The following is a 13,124-nucleotide window of genomic DNA, read 5'->3' as shown; positions in this document are numbered from 1 at the left end:
TTTCCGGCAGCTGCAAATGATTTGCTTTTGGCTCTTTTTGTTTCTTTAACAGTTCATAAGGACAAACGACAATTGCAGCATCACTTGTGACAGGCAAGCACAAGACAACTGGAAACAACCTGAATCCTCGGAAACTCAGAAATGGTTTAGAGTTTTATGGCACATCTACACAAGGGAAGACCCTGCCGGGGTTCATAGGCCCTGTTTCTTCTGTCGTTGGTGGGATGCTAAGGGGAGAAGCAAACCACAAAGCACGGTTTTGTTTTTAAAACATCCAAGACAGCTTTACTAGAACCACGTGTCACTCCTGATCTGAACCAGCCATTTTTGTAAAATGCCATTTTTTTGAGACGGGGAAATTTGAGCATGAACTGGGTAGTCAACGGAATCAAAAAACTATTTTCAAAAACGTTTCTGTTAAATGGCACAAGACGTTATACCTTTATATAAGAAAATACCCATATAGTTTTTTTTTCAAGATGCACACCAAAGAATGTAGGGGTGAACTGAATGGTTTGGGGAAGTTTTAAAAGAACTCAGACAAAGAGGAAAAAGGAAAAACGGATGGATGAAATAACTGAGGCTGGGTATGTGGAGGTTGATTTTACTATTCTCTCTTCTCCTGTGCATGTTTAAAATACTTCCTTAACAACAAATCTGGAATATACAGGACAACAGAGTATATGTGTGTGTGTGTGTGGGGCGGGGGACCCACCATAAAAGCCGGTGGTCAGTCCCTAATCTCTCCACCCTGCCAATGCTGCTTTCCCTGTTGGGAGGGTGAAGTCATTGGTTCTCCAATGCGTTAGCACTGGCGGCCCCCAGAGAGCTGAGGAAGCCTGCGGCTTTAAGAGCTAGGAGTAGCTGAGCTTCCTCTTGCGGGGTGCTGAGCCAGTTCTCGGCCTGCAGCCGCCCTCAGAAATAGCGCGTGTGTATTTGGTTGGCATGTTCCCCATGCAGTTTGGGAACCAGAGCCCCAGCAGCAGGAGGAAACTCCCCAATACTTAGCGCTAACTTGGGAGGAACCATAAAGACATGAGAACCCACAGATCCCATGACTTGTGTGCCGGGGGGAGGGGGAGCTCTTCTTCTCTGCTCTTCTTGCCAAATCCCCAGGATGGATGAGATCCACTCCCATAGGAGGCCCGGCCAGCTGGAACTCTCTCCTACTCAAGAAAGCATCAAGTTATGCAAGCCAGAAGTTTGGTGTGAATCCACAGCAATTTACAAAATTAGCAAATCCCTGGAAAACATCAATGCTTTATTAGGAAGGTGTGGTGACCGCTCTCCACAGATTGTCACCTATTGTCTTCCGACCTGAGCTTCAGGGCCCCCGGCTTGTGTCTGCCACCTTCATAAACACCTCTTCACCTCACCCTACCCAGCTCCTGAGGCCAAGGGAGAAAGTGCATTTCAGGCACACAGGCCCTTTGCTTGAGTAAGGAGGCACTTAGTTCTCTTTGCTGAGGTTAAGAACAAGGCCCTGGGTCCAACAGCCCCGGGGCCAGCCTGGCCTCTGGACATTGGCTGAGTGACCTTGGGCATGTCACATACCCGAAGACTGCCACTGCCTTTCTGACAGTGGGCTTGAGATCACAACAACTAGTGTTAACTCACAGCGCTGTACGGAGGAGGACGTGCAAAGTGCCCGGGACACCAGCCTTCAGTCGCTGCCAGTCACTACTGTTACGTCACCGTCTGTCACTCCCACTCTGCAGCAAGCTCCGGTGTCTTGTTCATTTTGCTTTCTGCTGCTGAGCCGTGCCTGGCACACGGCAGTTCTCAGTACAGGTTTGTTGAATGGGCGAGTCCCCCCACCCGGTCCACATATACCGGGCACCTGCTGAGTGCCAGGTACTGTTCTACACACAAGGATGGAGCCATGAACAAGCGAGTCTCGGTGCTTATGTCCTAGTGGGGAAAACAGCCGCACACGTACAGGAACCAGAAGGAGGAAAACGGAGCAGAGCTCAGGCGCAGGGAGAGCTGGGCAGGGCTGAGGTTGCTCTCGTATTTATCGCAAAGGCCTGTCTGAGAAGCTGACATTTGGGCAGAACCTTATAGGATGTGATGGACAAATATGTACAGAATGTGTGTTCCCAGCAGAGGGGCCGGTATAGCCTGAGGTAGCACATGCTTTGTGCTCCAGGCGAACAGGGAGGCTGCAGCGGGAAGGAAGGAAAAGGCCTTTAACTCTTTTCCTACTTGACCAAAATGAGCACACAACACAATTCAGTAACTGAAAAAGATGTATTAAAATATTCACAAAAGTACAACAATTGAAAAAGGAAACAAAAACAATGAACTTGATGGTTTTTCCCTAGCTGGATACGTTTCCACTGAAAAACTGCAGGTAGTTTGAAATTTTATCTGGTAGGTGCCGCCTTACAAAAATCACGTGTAATTTTAAGGTCTCCTTCTACCACGAATAAGACATGGGAAGGGCAGCTCTTCCATTAAGAAGCATCCCCACTGTTGCCGTCTGTTGCCAGGGACAGGGAGGCAGGGACAAAGGAGAAAGGGCCCAAAGACCCACTGGGGGTGGTGAGAGGTGAGAGGAAGCCCTGGCCAAGTGCAAGTGTGAGCGAGTCTCCTCACGCAAGCCTGTCCCAGACCCAGAGCAGGAGGCTGGGGAGGGGTGGGGGGCAGATCCCTGCAGAATGCCAATGCTGGCTGAGGGAGTCAGGGGGTCTGGTTGTGTGGGGAGGTCGTGGGGAGGTCAGTAGTGAAGCAGGGGAAGGAGGCGGCATGTGGACACTGAGGGAACAAAGGCCACAGGTGCCATCAGAGGGAGAGCTGGCGGTCCTCTGGGTGGCAGCTCTCCGTCCGTGCAACAAAAGACGAAATTAGGGCTCTTGCTATCAGGAGGCATTAGGAATGTAGTTTATTCACAGGGCCACTGAGAAAGGAGAAGGCCCCTTTTCTCTGTAAAAAAAATTGACTGTAAGGACATGACACACAGAACAGCACGTACCTTCTCTCGACAGCACGTGTCCTGTCTACCTTACAAACAACCGTGCAATTTCAGTGGCAAAGGCTCCCAAGAGTACTGCTTGCTGTCTTGACTAGTTTAGAGAACGGTGACAACCCAACACCCTGCCCTGCCCTCCCCAGCACCCACAAGAGGTCTTCTGAAGGCTGCAGGAAAGTTTTAGGAGGCAGAGTGGGCCACTGTGCGGACATATCTCTGTGTGGGGCAGGCACTCTGCATCCCTCACCTGCGTGGGGCCCAAGGGTCCCCGACAGTGAGAGGCCCAGCGCTGGCGCAGTTCCTCCCTGCCACACACAGCGCAGACCACACACGCCCCAGCTTCAGGAGATGGTCGGGGGGTGTGATTACAAAACCCGTGCCCCGTTTGCGTTCTGTCAGTGCACTGTCCACTGGAGCATTATGGGAAGAACAACCAATAGAGCATCAGAGAATAAAAGACAGCACATCGTCTGGGAGAGCTAAGTTTTGAAGCTCACATGCCCTCTATCGCCTCACAGCACCTTTAGTCAAATCCTGCTTTATTCCCTTAGGAATTCTCTTAGACGTCAGCCTTCAGAGTCCCCCACAAAGATGGGACGGAAGCTGCTCAGGTGGACCTCAAACTAAAGGGGAGAGAAACTAACACTGCCCGTCACTCCCACTTCCCCAAACCTGTTCAGTGATTGTGGGCTTGCAGATCATTTTAAATGGAAAAAAAAAAAATTCTTTTCAAACAAAGTCATCCAGGAAATGGCGGAATAAGTGTTTAAGCACAAGTGTTTAATGATCTCCATCATGGGTCTGAGATGGGTGATGGGGAGTCAATGGGAGAAAATGAGTGATTGGGAAGGATATCCAAATTGTCTTGATTTTTCCTCATCCCATTAGTCAATTTCATCAATGGGGGGGGACGGGGGGTGAAGTGGGAAAAAAACCCAAACAACCCAAACAGGAATAGAGAAGAGACGCCCACAGTAGAAGTACAAGCCCTACTTGCTGAATGCAACAGTCCGATGTCTGTAACCTCAGACTCCTCGAGGCTCCATGACGCCATGGCTGAGGCTGCTTCCCGCTGGAAGCACGGCGGAAGCCCACAGAGAACAGGCTTCGCGTGGGCTCTGGGCTGCTGCACCCTGGCTGCCTAATTATCCCCCATCTGCCTCCTTAGAAGGAAACGGAGCCCCTCTCCTCCGGCTGGACGGGGAAGGATTTTGGCAAAGAATATGACTGACACCTTTTCCTCTCCACGTGGTACAGTCTCAAGCAAGGCCCGAGTTTTCTACTTCAATTACATGTAAATGGTATTGACCGAGAAGTACCTTGAAAGAAGGGACCTCTGGCATGGCACCTGCGCTACCTTGCTATGATGAATCCACACATTGATGTGATCCAGGGTGGAGCGCTAAAGTCCATCCGCACAACATACAAAGCAAAAAACTGCTCTGTGTTTTAGAGAGAAAAACTCAACAAAAACTTCTCACGTGGTGTCCACGGGGCAGAGCTGATGGATGTTTTCTGACAACTGCCACCAAACAGGCGGTGCTGCCGGGGTGGACATGCTCCCAGCACAGAATCTCCTCCATTCTCCAGCTACAATAAATGCTAAGACTGGTTAAGCCCTGAGATAAAAAGGCCATGTCTGCTGAAACACTAAAAGATCTGCTACCATCTCCATTAAGGCAAACCATGTCTAAAGGATGGGGAGAGGAATGGTGCTGAATTTTCCCAACTGTAAATGACCCCGAACGCAAGTACAAAAACGGCAAGACAATTTACATATGTGTAGAATCATACCACCTTTTCATCATGCAACGCTGGCTTCTCACATCCAAAGATTAAATAGAATATTTATACACATCGTTTATACACATCTTTCTCCCTCCGGGAATAAACATTGTGCCCAGGTCTCCAAGGCCACATGTGATTATGGGCTGCATTGCTGCATGAGAGTCCAGTTTGAATTGGTTTCTTGCTTGGGACAGGCTCTGGGTCTTCTCTCAGTTTTTCCGGATGTCTGCATACACCACAGACTCTGACTTGTTAATCTTGTCACTGTGATGTCCTCCAGAGTGGTCTAATTGTGCATATATGACTGGGCCCTGCAGAAAAAAAGTCGAATTAGAGGTTTGGAACAATGGATGGTCCCTTCAGGTCCCAAGGGACCAGGAGAGCCAAGGACGATTGGCTGTCTGGGGGCAGAGCGTGTCCTCTGAGCAGAGGCTCGGGGTTCAAACATCGGGGTTCAGACCGGTGCTTCTACACCATGACCTTATAGTCCCTTCCAACCCAGAGATTCTAAAACTAAACAGCAACAAGAGAAACAAAATAGGCCTGGTGTTAGAAGTTCAATATGGCCCAGAGCCAACTTGTCTCCCAATCCTGGGCCACTCTCTTTGCGAAGTCTAATGTTGTGCTTGCTTTTCAACCTTGGAATCATAAACTCGGTAGCCAAAAGCCTGTGGTTTCAAATAAACATGCTCATCCCATCCAGGAGCCCCACAACCTGCATCCTTTAGTGTGTGAGGTGGGGTCCGGCACCTCAGCTTCTACAGGGGGGACAAACCCAGCTCTAAGGGCTTTACCCAATGGGGCGTCTAAGAGTGGGATTAGAAAAGTAACACCCAGGCTGCACCCATCCGAACACCCCTGTGAGCATCCATAGTCTGAGTTCGTGAGGTCGTCTTCTGAAGCATGGTAGCACTGGGGGCATCAGCCATGTGGCCTCAGGCATATTTGTAACCCGCTAAGTAGTAGTTTGTTTGTCTTTAAAACAGCAGTTAATAAAGCAGGGTGTGACAGGAAGCACTGAATATACATTAGCCATGGTTATCATGAGCATCTTTTTATGCTAATACACCTTAAATTACAGGTAACTGAGCAAAAGACCAAGGAGCCACTCTCAGTGTGTTTGTCTGTCTCTGATGCTCTTATGTCTGTTGTGGCTAATAGAACAGATCACACTGTTAGTACTGAATCAAACAGAGACCCTCTATATTTATTTCAGAAAGCCACAAGTTAAATGGAAACCTAAAAGGAAAGTAAGAAGTTAAAAAAAAACATTTTCTACTACAGTTGACCCTTGAACAACACGAGTTTGAATTGCATGGGTCCACTTATATGAGGATTTTTTGTCAATAAATATATTAGAAAAATGTTTGGAGATGTGTGACTATTTGAAAAAAACTCAAAGATAAACTGTGAAGCGTAGAAATATCGAAAAAAATAAGAAAAACTTAGCTATGTCATGAATGCATAAACATGTGAAGATAGTAGTCTGTTATATTATTTACTACCATAAAATATACACAATAATATACAGTAGGCTATTAGTAATTCAGTTGTGGGGGAGTCAGAAGTTACACCTGGATTTTCGACTGCACAGTGTTGGCACCCCTGACTCCCTAGGTGTTCAAGGGTCAACTGTACTAGGGACAGAATAAAAACAAAGTGTTCTCTAGTAAGTTAACTGATCCCGGTTACAGTCACTTCCAAGAATAGGACAGACCCTGAAATTAAGTTATGTAACTTCCTACATCTCAATGCCAATCTGGTGTTATATTGCAAATGCTGAAAAAAGACAACAAATTGACATAATGGTTGAATTACTTCTCACTGATCTCTAGAAAATGCTATACAGTCAGGCCTGGGCAGGACCCTGGGGGTTTACTCTGAGGAGAACAAGCCAGTCTCCAACTAGGGACAGCAAGGTGAGGCGTCAGCCCTCAAAACAAAGTGGGCAAGTCCCACTTCCTGAACAGCGAGCCCTCCTCTCTCTTCTGCTCAACTCCCACGCAGGAAATCAAAGGATTCCTTTCCAGAGAAATCAACCCACCTGAGAGAAAAGACCCCCAGCAACTCACATTTAGAGATGTTCCAATAGAAGCCAGCACTTCATACAAACAATAGAACCCAGTAACCTTTCTACACAAAGAGTTTCTTAAATGTGAATGGAGAACCAAGGAGAGTTGGGCATTTGAGGAAAGCATCTAAGACAGAAAGACAGAAATTATAAGAGCAAAAAAGGGAATTCAAAAGAAACAACAAAAGCAAGTAACAGAAGAAAACATTAAAAAAAACCCACACATACAAAACAGAAGAAAAAGTGATATGCTCAAAGATACGGCAATGCATCCATGAAAACAAGGATAGGATATCTTAATCTGAAAATAAGAAATAGGTCTTGAAAAAAAAAAGACAGGCAGAAATTAAATACTCAATAAAAGTTGGAAGATAAAGTTGCAGAAATTTTCTAGAAAGCAGAACAAAACCTGCAAAACAGAAAAAAAGAAAACTAAAGGATTGGTGTGTGAGATGTTCCAACTCTTAATGGGAATTTCCAAGAGAGAGAACAGAAAATGAAAGGAGGAAAATGTCCAAGAGTAATGGAAGAAAATACCCTAAAACCGAAGGGCATAGCTTTCGGATTGAAAGAACCCACTGAGTAGCCAACACAGTGAATAAAAACAGACCCACAATTTTATGAAATTTCAGAACACAAGGAATAAAAACCATTCTAAGGCAAGGGGAACAGAGCCGGTCCCACACAAAGGCGCAGGAATCGGTATCAACTTAGCATTGGAAGCTGGAAAAGTTAGCAATGCCTAAAAATGCTGAAGAAAAATGATTTCCAACCTGGAATCCTACCCACCCAGATTATCAATCAAGCTCGAGGGAGACTAAAAACCATTTTACACAGGCTGAAAACAAATGTATTATCTTACAGTGTTGGAGGTCAGAGATCTGAAGGTCAGAAGGGCTGGGGGGGATAAAGAACTAAATTCCCATTTTCCTAATGTGGAGTCAATAAATAATATCTAAAACTGAAACTAAAACAACATCTAGAAGTAGCAATATAATACAATTATTTAGAAATATGAAGATAAACACCAGCAGAAATGGCTGAAAGAATGGAAAAGTGTTTGGCTGTTTAGTTCTTTAAATTTATTTTCTCACTCCCCTCTCTTTCCTTCTGACTCGAGTCAGGTTGCTTGATAGTGTCCACGGGCTTATTACTGCAGCTCTGTTCATTTTCCCCAGTCTTTCTCTTCATGCTTCATTTTGGACAGTTTCGATTGCTGTCAAGTTTACTGATCTTTTCTTCTGTAGACTCTAATCCATTGTTTACGCCATTCAATTTTTTTCCAGTTCTAGGAATTCCATTTTGGCCTTTTTTATATTTCTAATTCTCTCCTCATTATGTAAAGCTTTCCTTTATATCCTTCAGTTTCTTTGTAAGATTTATAAGACTTGTTTTAAAGTCCTTGTCTGCGAATTCCATCATCTCGGTCATTTCTTGGTTTGTTTCTATTGATTGATTTTTCTTCTGGTTATATATTGTATGTTCCTGCTGCTTTGTATGCACAGTAATTTTTGATTGATGCTAGAAATGTGAAGTTTACATTGTTGGGTGCTAGGTTTTGTTGTATTCTTGTAAGGAGTGTTGGATTTTTCTGGCTCGCAGCTAAAATACTTTTAGATTAATTTTATTATTTAAAGGCTTCCTTTTATTGAAAGCTTTGTTATGATGGGTCCACATCCTGGTACTAACTTAGCCCCATTACGAAGGCATCATTCTGAGGGCCCCAACCAATATTAAGAGGTTTCTCCACTGTGGATTTTAGGAATACCAACTGTGTGAGCGCCAGGCCTGGTACAAACTACTGCTTTTCGGGTGGTTCTTCCTCTGTGTGTGCCACTTCTTCTCTGGTACTCTGGTACCTCATAAATCCCAGTCGCCTTGGCCTCCCCAAACTCTGACTTCTGCCTCCTCAACTCAGTGAGACAACTGAGCTGTGTCTCCGTTTCCCATCCTGGCACTTCAGTCTGGAAAATGTCTCAAAGCAGTAACTGGGGTTCCCCTGGTTGGTTTCCTTCTGCTCAGGCATCACCGTGCTGCATACGCAACCTGATTTTTCAGTGTCCAACAACCATCTTTTTTATCTCTCTAGTTTGTTTTCAACACATGAGCAACGCCCATACATAGCACTTCAAGGGCAGAAGAAAGACTTCCCAAGGCTTCCATAGATGTGACATCTGTCTGCAACGCTCACGGCTTTTTCCACAACCCCATTTCCACTCACAGTCCAAATGAGTGCCCTGAGGTATCTGAGAGACACTATTTAATCAGAGAGACCAAGACAGAGCTAGAGACAGACAGACAGACAGACAGACAGACAGACAGAACAGGAATAAGCGGTGAGCCTGGTGCTGTGCCACACAGCGTGCTGTCCGAGCCCCAGTGCTGTTGCTCCCTGACTACGAGCTTTGACAAATCCATCACCACAGTGCCAGTTTCCTCACCACACATAAAAACCGTGGAGTGAGCCTATGGGCACTTCTTTCACAAAACACTGTTCTTTTCTTTTCTTCCTCTTAAATCCATCTGCCCCCACAAAGCACCTCCTTGGGACAAAGCAATGACAAGCCAAATTCCTTAGAATGCTTTCCACCCCCGAAGAAGAGAATGGGACTGAGCTATGGAATTTCTGCCATGGCACAATTAGAGTTACGAGAGCATAGCCAAAACCAACATTAGCCACGATGCTAGAGTGTGTGCTGCATCCCAAATAGAAGTTACTTGTCTTCGGTGCTTTCTACCAGAAGTAGACACCAAACCCTCTCCTCGTTCATCAAGCCAACCATCCATCTAAATGCTTCTAGAGAAGCCGTACAAAATCATTTTTGTTTTATTATCAACACCCAGATCAACGTTTCCCCACTAATTCCTTGTCTCATAAAGCACCTCAAGATGGAATCTAGTTCACTGGATTTATTTCCCTGAGTGATTAAGAAGAATCTTTTACATCTGACAAAGCCACCTCCTAATTCCACATGGGCCACAGCAGCCACATTGTGAGTAAACAGTGTGTTAGTGATGGTTTAGTGGAAAGCTTTACTCAGGTCAGACTCTTCTCCACATACTTGCGTGTGGTCCTCCTGAAAAACCTCTTTACATCCCTCTGTCTCTCTGTTTCCATCTGTCTATCTGTCTCGCACTCTTTCTCTGTCACGGCTCAGTATTCTTTCCGGTGCCCAGGACAGTGACACAGCCCCCAGCTGCAGAGCACGGCATGGTGGGCAGAACCGCAGTCAGCCGTTACCTGGTGAGATCCAGAAGGCAGGCTCTTTACTAGACCCTCTGTGTCGGAGGGGGACTTCCGTGGAGCCTGCTTAACCGGTGACACACTCTCTGATGTGCTGCAGCTGATAAGTTGGCAATTTGGAGAACAAATGTAAAAAACAATTTTTTTTTAAATAAGTGGAAACAAACAGAAATGCAAGTGATGACAAGCTCAAGCGGCAGATGTATAAAAACAAAACACAACAAAACAATGGGCATCAAAACAATCACATATCTTGAAGCAATATTCTATCCCTGATCTTTAGTCACTGCTGGGGGAGGTACAGACACCGGTGTGGTGTAAGCTCCTTGCCCAGTTTACAATAATGATGTTTGCTGGCTGGGATTCCGGCTATGATTTATCCTTTGGTGCTTTGTCTTTTTCCCCTGCCATCAACCAACCCTCCTTAGGGATGAAGGTTTAAGGGCACAGCTATACCTTCTTGATGGTAATTCACTTTTGTGGTCATCAAATACATCTTCGGAATGTATTTCAAAAACTACAGATGCACATCCAGGGTCATAGCCTTGACCATCTCATGCCTTCCAATCCCTAGTTCCCTATATTTTGTTTCCCCTGCAGAGTGCCGTGTCACACAGGCTGAACTTTTTTGGGGGGCACAGGAGTCTTTAACAAGGCCGAGCTCATAAGTAAATCAGGGAAAGTGAATGCCAGGAGGTAACTCATTAGGAATGTATCATCAATAGATCTTATGTCTTTTATGTATATATATATATATATATAGTTTAAATCTTTAGAGTTTGGGGAGGATCACATTTAAAGTGTCATTGCTAAGAGCAAAGCATACAACGCATTCTGCTAACTGTGCCTTCTCTGAAATGGGGCTTATATACCCCAAACCAAAATGGTTTGACACATATTCTAATACAAAGGGGTCTCCATCATTAATAATAAAATTCATATATGACACACACACACACATACACACACACACACACATACACACAAAGGCATTTTATACAATGAACATATATACTCAGATAATCATAAACCTCTGTGTAACCTGACCACCCCATTTTGTTGGGACACTAGGACAACATGTTTCTAACACAGACACGTGACATATTCGTGGACAGACCATAATAGCTGTTGTGTTAGCTCAGAGCTAGTCGGTTAGTTGCCAACAAGGGACATGAGCTGAATACACACACATGACTATTAACAGCAATGGGCAATGGGATTAGTTACCATGTGTCTAGTGGGAGTGGAAGAGGAGACCCAGGCCTGTTAGAGGCCCAGTGTGTCGTCTATGTCAGCTTTTCTTAAGAAGTGGAAGATTAGCAGGACCTGATCCCAGGACACCAAGGTAGAAAAGGCGGGGGAGGGAGAAAAAACCAAAGGAAGAAGAAGAGCAGCGTTAACCAGGCCATGCAGCATTCTACAGCACACTTTTCTGCCCCTCAATTAACCCCAAAGCAAGAACTACAGACACTGGCATGTCAGCACCCTGGATGAGTCTCGGGTTGAAAACCAACACTCCAGTTACAGGTCATCAAAACACACTCACCATGCAAGGGGCTAGACAGTCAGCAGAACAGAGGCATTCCAAGCCAGTGGGATCTGAGTTTGACACTCACACTCGTTAAAACACAGCACTCCTAAAAACTAGAGCCGCAGAGCCCAGAGAGAGAGGTTCCCACCGTCCACCAGCCCAGGAGTCCAGGGCACGCAAGCCTCAGAGCACAGACCCCTCGGGGTGGGTAAGGGAAGCCCGTGCTCGTGCTACGTCAGCTGGAATCCCGCCTCCACTCTGTCTTACCGCGTGTCTTATTTAGCTTATGTGGTTAGCCTTCCAGCTGGAGTGGGGAAGAGAGAAGGTCCTTCAATTAGACACACACCCTGTGCTCAAGTGTGTTCTCTTTGAGAAGCCATAAACAAAGACAGTCGACTTTTCTTTACTGCTGGTATATGTTGGTGTCCAACCCTCAGTACCCCAGTTTAAATGAGTCCAGCCATGCATTCAAGGGTGATCAAAGCCACACAACTGCCAACAAAACTATAAAAAGAAGAAGCCCTGTGTCACTGCACGGGGGCGGGGGGGGTGTGATGTCGTTTATCAGCACAGCTCTTCTTGACTAGTTTTATATTTGCCTAACTGCAAACAAGAACCTTGTGAGATGCCTGCCAAGAGCTGAACGTTAAACCCTTAAATCGGGTAAGTGACGTCTGTGGCTTAACCCTGCCCACGGCAGAGTGGATGGTATTGAAACACAGAGCTCAGACTGCTGACCAGTTCACGGCACGAAACCTGGGAAAGAAACTGTAAAATAGGGATTAGTGTCGTGTCCCACACGTCCTCGCAGGCCACTGAGCTCTGCCTGTGCGAGTCGGAACACCTCCTAAGGAGACGGCCCGATTCTGGCACGAAAGCTGATTCCTCACAATTCTTTTTCCATAAAAAATATCAACGTTCGTATAACACTTGATTCCTTCCCTCCAGCCCTCCCCGCAAAGGCCGTGGTTCGTACCCAGTGTAATCCCGTTTAGAGTTTCTCCTTCTGTAGAGGACAGCCAGCACCATAGTGACGAGGAGGATGACACCCACGACCACGGCAGTCACTGTACCCACCACCACCCAAACTGGAAACACGGGCAAAATCTCTAGAGAGAAAGAACAAAATAGTGTTATGGTGCATCGCGACAAAGAAAGGGAATCTGATTAGATTGATAAGCAAGTGGCTCCCGTTAGCAGTTATCACACCCTCCGCTATCATCCAAAGTATGAGATCCTAGTATCTAAGTGAAGGCACCCAAATATCAGCTGAGAAAGAATGAACTCCACAACTAGGCATGTCGCCGCACACCATCCCTCTCGAGGCAGTAAAATGAAAGGAACACTGGGGACGGGAAGTGACCTTGAGCTACTCTCCAACAGAGCAAACCCAGACACCACAACCTGCATTTCCTGCTTAGTCTCAAAAAAGGGAAGAAACAGCTGTTCTGTTTCTGCAAACATTGAAACTTTCTCCTAGAAAATATCAAAACAGTCTTAAGCTTCTTGCCCACTGCTC

At 45.9% G+C, this 13,124-nt stretch overlaps 2 protein-coding genes across 5 annotated transcripts in view; one reads left to right on the top strand and one right to left on the bottom strand.

Moving 5' to 3' along the window:
• The window catches only part of ADCY10 (adenylate cyclase 10), a 73,912-nt gene that overhangs the window by 52,917 nt on the left and 7,871 nt on the right, over positions 1-13,124 (top strand). Inside the window, exon 34 of one of the 3 annotated variants that reach the window (XR_016022699.1) lies at positions 53-175. The exons of 1 other annotated variant lie outside the window; for it this stretch is intronic. Coding sequence is in view for 1 of the 2 variants with exons in the window: in XM_088801548.1 (XP_088657674.1) it covers positions 53-292 (240 nt within the window). In the remaining variant the exon portion in view is untranslated. Of the gene's footprint in view, positions 1-52; positions 2,249-13,124 lie in introns of those variants that run through there. One more of the 3 variants, XM_088801548.1, reaches the window with a different exon arrangement.
• Positions 2,232-13,124, bottom strand: part of MPZL1 (myelin protein zero like 1) — a 28,492-nt gene continuing 17,599 nt past the window's right edge. The window contains exons 4-6 of one of the 2 annotated variants that reach the window (XM_074322185.2): positions 12,582-12,714; positions 10,072-10,174; positions 2,232-5,070 (exon numbers count right to left, since the gene is read on the bottom strand). In XM_074322185.2, the coding sequence (XP_074178286.1) occupies positions 4,969-5,070; positions 10,072-10,174; positions 12,582-12,714 (338 nt within the window). In that variant the 3' untranslated portion in view covers positions 2,232-4,968. The remainder of the gene's footprint in view (positions 5,071-10,071; positions 10,175-12,581; positions 12,715-13,124) is intronic. The other variant, XM_074322186.2, reaches the window with a different exon arrangement.

Source organism: Rhinolophus sinicus, chromosome 11, assembly GCF_057876585.1.
Source record: "Rhinolophus sinicus isolate RSI-liver-muscle chromosome 11, RSI-T2T, whole genome shotgun sequence".
Lineage (NCBI taxonomy): Eukaryota > Metazoa > Chordata > Mammalia > Chiroptera > Rhinolophidae > Rhinolophus > Rhinolophus sinicus.
This window is presented reverse-complemented; position numbering and strand designations above follow the sequence as displayed.